The 9,452-nt window shown below is 30.5% G+C and overlaps 1 protein-coding gene across 1 annotated transcript in view; it reads left to right on the top strand.

Annotated features, from left to right (window-relative positions):
• LOC106459966 (protein kibra-like) overlaps nucleotides 1–9,452 on the top strand; it is a 39,915-nt gene that overhangs the window by 10,855 nt on the left and 19,608 nt on the right. The window contains exons 2-7 of the mRNA XM_013919639.2: nucleotides 3,764–3,873; nucleotides 4,668–4,762; nucleotides 5,130–5,419; nucleotides 6,313–6,442; nucleotides 6,908–7,027; nucleotides 7,584–7,732. Of these exons, the coding sequence (XP_013775093.1) occupies nucleotides 3,764–3,873; nucleotides 4,668–4,762; nucleotides 5,130–5,419; nucleotides 6,313–6,442; nucleotides 6,908–7,027; nucleotides 7,584–7,732 (894 nt within the window). The remainder of the gene's footprint in view (nucleotides 1–3,763; nucleotides 3,874–4,667; nucleotides 4,763–5,129; nucleotides 5,420–6,312; nucleotides 6,443–6,907; nucleotides 7,028–7,583; nucleotides 7,733–9,452) is intronic.

Below are 9,452 nucleotides of genomic sequence, written 5' to 3'. Positions count from 1 at the left end.
GATGTGGTGTACCTGGATCTTTCAGAAAGCATTTGACAAGGTGCCACATAAAAGACTTGTAAAAAAAAATCTCTATAGGTGTGGGGGATAAATTAGCAAATTGGATAGAAGAAAGCAGAGAGTTGTTACAAATGGAGTTCAGTCAGACTGGATTAATGTCCCAAGTGGGGTACCTCAGGGCTCAGTCTTAGGACCTTTGCTCTTTTTGATTTACATCAGTGACATAGATGAAGAAATGGTGAATAAATTACTTAAATTTGCTGATTATATTAAAGTCTTGGGTGTTACTGGTTGTGAAGAGGATGCTGCTGCTTTACAAAAGGATTTAGATCATTTAGTAAGTTGGGCAAATAAATGGCTGATGGGTTTTAATTATAATAAATGTGATATAATGCATGTGGGTTATTATAATTTGGATGGCAATAACCTTAACAGTGTTATGGAAGTAAAGGATCTTGGTGTAGTGGTTGATCAGTCTCTTAAGCTATCTAAGCAGTCTACTGTTGCTAATGGTAGGGAAAGTAGGATTTTAGGTTGTATCTATAGAAATAATAAATACAAGTGTAAAGAGGATATAATTTCATTGTATAGGTCACTGGTTAGGCCACATCTGGAGTATTGTGTTTAGTCTTGAGCTCCTTTTCTTAAGAAGGACATTGAATTGTTGGAAAGGATTCAGAGGAAGGCTATTGGGATGGAAAGATTGTCATAAGAGGACAGGTTTGCTGTTGAAAAAAGAAAAGTTAGATGGGATCTGACTTAGGTGTTTAAAATTGTTAAGGAAATTGACAGTGTTGATGCGTCATCTTTGTTCATACTTATTGATGAGAATGGTAGGACTAGGAAGCATAGATATATATTTCGGCAAGGTGGGAATCATTTTCAGTTAAGAAATTTTAATTTTTCTAACGGGGTAGTTGGCCTTTGGATGTGGTGGAGGCAGTGAATTTAACTGAGTTTAAAGGAAAATCTGATAAATATATGAATAATAAGGGTTGGCTGTGAGTGTTTTAGGTTTAGTGTAATTTAGTAGATGGGACAGCTAGATGGACCAATAGGTTCCTTGTTGTCCCTAAATATTATGTATTAAATAACATGTACCTTTAACTTGGTGTTAGCAAATTCCACTGACATAAAAACCTTAACAAAAACATATTATTTAGTAAGTTATTTAAGCTAAAGGTGTTTATAACATGATGACCCCTAGTATTTATAACTTACTTGATAATTTTTTAAAATAGCATTTGGCTATCATTTTCACATATTATATACCCTGTAAAGCACATATTAAACTGTACACATGATAGCTTGAGAGAGTGAGAGAAAGATTGATGTGTAATGTGAGTGGAAATAATGTTAATAAAGCTCAGGATGTTACTGTTGTTTGATCCAGAGTAGGAATAGTTGCTCACATGATATGTGTAATACCATTTTTTGAAAACTTGCATCATATATAATATTTCTTCAAAAATATAAATTTTTTAAATTCTGAAATACATAGCAATAAAAATATATTTGTACCTCAGCAAACAGAATACTGAAAATAATACCCATGGAATCCTATTCTGATAAATTTTGGCTGGCAAGCAACTTCTAGAGTTTTGTTGGTATCCCACATCTGATATTAAGGATGAAAGGGCACTGAAGTATCACAGTTGGATGAGTGTCTTGTGGTGGAGTGTTTGAATTCAAGAAACACATATTACAGTTTCATTGTAATGAGCTAATTAGAATTTTTTTGCAACTGTAAGAAAAATAGAGACAATTTCACATGCAGTAAAGATTGATTGTGGGGAAGGAGGAGTGGAATTTCAAAAGTTCAAGAACAATAAGAGTGTGTGTAGAATCTCCCAAAACATTTATTTATGTCTATCTAATCAAACTAGCTGAAAAGTAACTTTTTTTACTGGTGCCTATATTAATGTGTAGTTCATCACATATTGTGTTTTTAATAATAAGATGATGTGCAGTAATGTGCAGATTAAAAATGGTAATTCTTCTTTTCCAAATAAAAATAAAACAAGTAAAAACTCTGGTTAACTAGGAGGAACTTGACATCTTAACAGGGATTCCATGGTGTATTTTCTGGGTAGTGGGTATAGCCTCATGATTACTTAGCAGATTTTTTAGAATCAATTAAATTGGCTCTCTCTGCATTTTAGAAAAATCCTTAGTATAAGCTCCATTTCTTCCCAGATGCTTGCATTTTATCTGAAAGCATTTTCCTAAATGGATAACTTTTGATTTAAAAATAATAAAACATGAAATTCACTTTAAAAGTGAAAGATGCTGAAATTTGTAGAAATAAAGAAAGCCATCATTAAAGCTCAAAGGGATTATGAAAGAATTTTTGTCTCAAAATATCAATTTTTATGCCTATAGTAAATGTAAAATGAGAGAGGCAAGAACAATGTTGTTTTTTGTGAGAAACTTTGAAAGAGACCTTGTTATGGAAGAAGAGAACCATGGCTAAAGTGTTAATTTTTTTTTATATCGAAAGAATTACCATAATTTTAATATTTGTTAAAGAAGTAGTTAGAGAAAGTTTAGATACAAATTTGGTTAAAAAGCCAGTTGGGTCCATATGGTAATTTTTAATTATTTACTTTTTAAGTTTTTTTTTAACATAATTGATGTAGAACTTGGGGATATGTAACAATGACTTTTTTGTATGATTCCAGTGAATTATAGTGTAGTCTCAAAATTTGGGTCTTTTGCTCTTTAACTTAAGAGGAGTAAATTAGCGATGTCTGTAATACCAAAGTTACCTTTGAAGGTGAAATCAACATTTTATGTAACTCTTCATTAGTTATTATATCTGAAAGACTGTTATAGTTGAAGGTTCTACAGTTTATGGCCTTATTGAAAAATAACTAATTGTTAGGTATATAAATTATTAGTAATAACTGTTGTAGTGGGATGTCTCTGACTATAGATTCTAATTTAATTAGTTCTGTACCATTTTATACATTGTGTATAATAAAATATCAAGATACTGAGAGATTTTCCCAGATCAGGTATGAACCAGTAATCCTCGGCTCATTCTAGTGTTCTGAGGCTGATGTTCAATGAGCTATTAGGTCTGAAGTCCCCAAGCAGACAACTCCTTATCCTGACTGTTACAATTTCAATCCAACATCTAATTTCAGTTTTTCTGATATTATAATTAATAGCGACACATCTGACACTAATGTTGTTCCACTATCAGACTAACATATAATTATAGTTTATTTGTTGATGGAATTAATGGTGTAAGTAAATCTTAGGCCTAATGCTATTGCACCATATCAGACCAACATATAGTGACAGTTTATATGGTGATAAGAAGAACGTTGTTGTACATGTAACAGTTATTAGGCTTAATTTCATTTCACTGTATATGAAACCAACATATAATTACAGTTCATTATTTATAAAATTAGTGATTATGTAGCAGTCAGTGTTAGGCATAATCTTATTCCACTGTATCAGAACTACATATAATTTTGAATTAATAAGAACATTTCTATCCAGCTTTAAAAAAAGTTTAGTTTCTATGAATGAACTATATAGGGAAATAGTTTCTTGCCATTATATTACATTAAGCAAAATTTTATGACTTTTAAGTTGATCACACCTTGCTGGTATGTACATGTATCTTTTGCTAAAAGTAAATGTAGTTGACCTCGATATGAAATACATATCTAAAAAAAAACATAAAATTTTTCCTATTATATAACTGAAAGCTAACTGAGCTTATGATTTTGCTATCTCATGTATTTAGGTGTGCTAAGCCTCAGACTTTTGCAGACTGCTCAGGAGATGAGTTACCATATGGTTGGGAACAGTGCCATGATCCAACTGTTGGCTACTATTATGTTGACCATATTACTCGTAAGTACACAGATTCTCTTGAACCAGTTAGTATGAAATATTGACATTGCCAAAAAATTGCACTGTTTGATAGTACAATTTAAACATAACCTTTTTATTGTGTTAAAAAATTAGATTAAAAACCAGTATTACAGTGTTTTATATATAAATGTGAATAAATTAAGATAAATCAAATTGTGCATCTATAAGTATTTTTATGAAACATTTCTTTGAGTGAGTGTGCTTTGATTATTACAGAATAGTTTAGAGTTAAATAAATAAGAATACTTTAAGTTTTGATTACTATTTGTATTTATAATGTAAGAAACTAATTTTTAGTATGGTAGTTAACCTGGTTTTTGAATAGTAGCCATGTAACTACTACTATAATATGTGAATCTGTCACATCTACATGAAGTGACAAGTTTTGCTAAGCCTGTGTTTTTAATTGAGCATTATAAACAGTTTATCTGTTGATGGAATTAATGACAATAATGTAAGTAAATATTAGGCCTAAGGTTATTCCTGTGCTTAAGTTTTAGTTTCAAGACCTTAAGATGAAAGACATAAATCTTTTGAAATGTTGTCTTTTCCACCTTAGCTTCTTTTATAGATTAGTCTTCCAAGACTTTCTCGTCATGTATCATTCTGAACTCGGCAGTTGCTACCCATTTCAACTTTGTTTGTTCAAGATGAAACTACTTTACATATCGTTTAAGAGCATTAAAAAGCTTATAAATATTTCAGATCATCTTAAGCACAGATTACATTTATTTCATTTTTAACATAAAAATTACATTTCTTCATGTTTATAGAAACAAATCAACTTGAAGATCCAAGACAGCAGTGGCGGCAACTTCAGGAAGCAATGCTTAAAGAGTATCTTGTTTCTGCTCAGGAGGAATTAACAGTAAACTTTCTCTTCTCACTTTCATTTAGTTAACTTATTGCTTAATTAAAGATATAGACAGATTCTCCAGAAGGAGTCCAGCCACCATTAAATAAGTTAGTGTCAAAATTAATGGCCTGATTGCTATTTTGAAAAACTAAGTGAAATGACATTTTTTCCAAAATCTTCTTACAAGGGGGGGGGAAAAAACTCTTTAAAGAAAGTAAAAAAAGTATGTTTTTTTGTGAAGAAATATACATATAATACTCTAGTTATAATTAATTTGTAATTCATATGTATTATAAAGATGTAATTGCTAATATTAAAAGTACTCTCATTTTTACAAGAATTATTAGTGGATAACATAATGTTTTTTATTATTTTGTAGTCAAAACAGGAGATGTATGATGTCAAACAGCAGAGATTGTCATTAGCTCTTGATGAATACCATCAGTTAAACAGCACCATAGCCGGACTTAGTACCTGCCCATCCACTAGTAGTCTGTGCTCCACTGGGTCAGCTGCTTCTTCTAGTAGTAGTGTCACCAAATATGATCCAGATCTTCTAAAAGTTGATGTGGCTGTTGCAAGAGAGCGTGTAGAAAGACTGAGACAAGAGCTTAGTCAAATATGCACTGAAATGCACTATAAGGAGCAAGGTTTAGAGGTTTTGTCTCGGTAATTAAGACTTCTTTCTTTTTAAATAGTTTTTTTATAAAAATAATAACATAGGTTTTATGTTTTGTTAGTTTTTGTTATTTATATTTTGTAAAAATAATGAACTGAATTTTTTATGCTATTATAATGGCATTTAAGTTGCATCTCTTAGAAGAAAAAAAAATAATGGTTACTCTACAAAGGAGTCTACTGTGTCACTGAAACAGGCATTCTCTTATCAGTGTGTTTTTCTATGTTAGTGCTATCTTGAAAATAAAATAATTTTTTTATATAATACTTACATGCAATATTTGATTCCAGACATTTTCAGTTGTTTACGTAGAATAATTTGTATAGATGTTATTTAAGTTGTGAAAAACAAGGTGGAGAGTTGAAGCAATTAATGCTTATTCTGATCATTGCTAATTTTGTTTTTGTGAAAGGTATAATCATGTTCTGAAAAAGGGTTTTCAGATTTGGTAAATAGGTCATCCTGTATACAAATTCTGGTGTTAAATAACAGTCTATATCTTGAAAGCAATTAGAAAAAGGAAATTATATGAATGATTTCACTATCATATGTTTTTGAAGACATTGAAATTAGCATAATTATTCCAGTGGGTATTTGATAAAATCAAATTATTTAAACTAAGATTTATAAGCTTGAGAAAAAATTTGAATGTTAGGAACAGTGTTTGTGCTTGTTTTTTTTATTTTTCTAAATTGAATCTAGATTAAAAAGTTAAACATTTTTGTTTCAAAGTGCAGTAAAGTATTCAAATTAAAAGCTGGATACTGAATATGAAGAAACTATAAGTATATTTAACTCGATTCATGATTGTAGAATGCAGCTCTAGGTATGTGCAAATATAAATGGGAAAAAAACTTTTGGAATAAAAAAATGTCACTTACAGAGTGGAGCAGCAGTTTTCTGGTCAAAGTGTTGTGTACACTATAGAAGAAGCTCAAGCTGTTATGGACGAAATTCGAAATGTCCAAAAATCTTTACGAACTGGAAGAAAAGAAAAAGCAGACTTAATGCAGGTAAAAGAACTGAAAAGTAGTTTTTCTTCCTAAAATATTTTGACTTCATATTTTCATAAGTTTTTGTTCTTTCCATCTCTACTGTAGAACTAGAATTGCAGCATGATAAATGGATGATTTTCTTCTGTATTCTAAAGACATTATCATAACTTTAAATGAATCCCATTTTGTTTTTGTTTTTACTTGCATCAATAAATTGCATGGTTTGCATTCATGGAAAGTTGTAAAATATCCACTTTTAAAATGATTAGAAATAATGGAAACTGAATGTTTGTGAAAGCTGGTTCTGTTTAACATTTCTATCAAAATATTTGCTTTGCATGTCTCCTTGTTCCACTTAATTCTTGTGTCAGTATAAAAACTTTAGCTTAAACCAAAAAAAATACAAAAGATGTGTAGTAATATTCCATTGAATTTTCTGCACTCAAAAGGAAGTTGTCCAGAAAGCATGTTTTAACATTACAGAACTTAGCAAGATTAAAGGATGATTTAGTTTGCCTGCACACTACCCCAACAGATGATCCTATCTTATGTAATCCCATGGAGAAAGTAAGCACTGCATCCCAAACAGAATTGTCAGGCGAGGTAGTTATAGCTATTACTTTTGTGTCTTTTATGTTCTGTAAAGTAAGAGCTTGCATTTGTATGTTCAATGAGTTTTAGGCATTTTCTTGCTTGTTTTTTGAATTTCTTTTTGTGTTTAGTAGGTGTTAATACTTTTAAGAAATTTTCTTGTATTTGATCGAACTTTGTTGTACAGAATTATTTTTTCAACAACTGATGATACAAAAATTAAAACGCTTAGTAATTATTATTTTTTTTTTTTTGTTGTGATTTGCTTTTTCTTTGTTATAAGCTCCATGATTGAATCTCATTTTAAGAGGTCTTTACATGACTCACTTTCCTTTTGTTTTTTAATTATTAGTGTTTAATTTATCATTAAATGTATTTTATTTCACAAAATGATTAGAATTCAATCTTGGTGATTCGGTATTTAAAATAACAATAGAAAACATTCCAGTACCATTTTGTGATAAACATTAAAATGCTCGAAATTAAAATAAAACTTTTTATGGTAATTATTATGTGATTAAAATCACTTATGATATTTTGCTTGAAAGTATTGATACTTATGTCATAGTATGGCCACCTTGGTGCTCGGCTGGCCGAGATGACTCGTATGAGGCTTCAATATGATGAAATGCGGAAAGTAGTTCACCGAATACAACAGGAACTAGCTGATCTAGAAGACATTATGTCTCCTGGACAGGTGGAGTCTGATAAAGACAGGTAAGATGAGCTCTGTACATATTTCTGCATTTGTTTTTCCCTATTTTTAACCTACTTATTTCTTGTTGAGTGGAGTAGTATTCCTGTGATAATGTCTTAAATTATAATGAAATTGCTATGTGAAAATTTTTTTAACCTACATTCTTGTGTACATGCAACTGACAACATGTTTATTAGAACTTTTAGGTCCTTTGAGTTTTATAATATGAAACTAAAAACTTGAATGATATTTCTGAAAAGAAAAACCTTATCTGGTGTTTGTAGCTAAATTTGTAATAGTTTAATATAGAGGTATTACTATTTTATTTGGAAGTTCATTGTAAATATGAATTTTTAGCATATTTTAATAGCACTACCTTCTGATACAACACTCATCCATTGTCTTGATGTTTCACTTGCCAAGTAGTTGTATATTTCTAGTCAGGTCAGTTTTATGTGGAAAATTATGGCACTAAAAATATGATATGCGACTTACTGCAAAAATGCATAAAATAGTTTAGTTAGAAAATCAAAATGCTATTTGTTGATCAAAATACCTTATTCATAATGTTTCAGGATAAACAAATATAGTAATTGGCAAAGTTGTTCTGTAAAACACAAATTACAGCATCACTGTACTTCTCTTAATTATTCTTAAAAACCGTGAGAAATCACTTACAGTATCACAATATTATCCGTAATCACTTCTTATCTGTCATGGGAAACAGTTTCCAATATTATTTCAGTGCTTAAGCCGGCTGCCAAAAAGTTTGGGCAATTTGGCTCATTGAAAAGCTAAATTGTTAGCAAAATTACCATTTATTTCCACAAAATTGCCTACAGAGTTTTGGGTTGCATGATAGTATAGACACTTATCATCTCCCAACAGCCAACTACCTGTTTGATAATTCTTCATTTGTATCTTCTTATTACCTTTTCACTTTGTAGTTGGTTCTCAGTTTATGTTGCTGGGTGTTTTTGTATTCCAAGCCAGCATTTCATTATCTAGTCTGTAGCTGTGTTCCCTACCTGTCTGTCTGCTACTTTGGGCAAAGGAAAAAGTGGTAATTCGCATGTGTTCACATGTTTATAAAAGGTATTAATGGGCTCTTGTGTTTTATCAATGAGAGACAAGGATTTAGCTGTTTGGTGAACTTGTATTAACATTACCATTAATCACATCTTGTGGGTCAAAGGAAACAACTTTCAATATCATAAATAGGACTATGTGAATAGTGGGATTTGCTAATTGATTAATTTTAGAGCTTATTAGCTGATTAGTTCAACTACTTTAGTATTTTCACGGGACTTGGATAGATGAAATAGTCAAAAACAATAGTAATAATTAGAAACACAAATTGATTAAGTTGTAAAGCCTCTAAAATAATAATGAGAAATCATAATTTAATATTTTGATTACTTAGGAGAGTTAAAATAATTGGAATCACAAATTTCAATTAATCATTATGATTAATCATTGATGAATCGATACTCGTAGGTAATAAACTATATTGATTAATAGAGTTAGTCACCCAGATCTAATTTTAAACATTCTCCATAACCAGTACTTATCAGTCATGGGAAGTAACTTCCAATATGATAATCTCCTTAACCACCTCTTACAAGTCACAGGAAACAACTTTCAATATTCTAACATTCTCCATAACCAGTACTTATCAGTCATGGGAAGTAACTTCCAATATGATAATCTCCTTAACCACCTCTTACAAGTTACAGGAAA

Source organism: Limulus polyphemus, unplaced genomic scaffold (genome assembly GCF_000517525.1).
Source record: "Limulus polyphemus unplaced genomic scaffold, Limulus_polyphemus-2.1.2 Scaffold688, whole genome shotgun sequence".
In the NCBI taxonomy this organism is placed as follows: Eukaryota; Metazoa; Arthropoda; class Merostomata; order Xiphosura; family Limulidae; genus Limulus; species Limulus polyphemus.
This window is presented reverse-complemented; position numbering and strand designations above follow the sequence as displayed.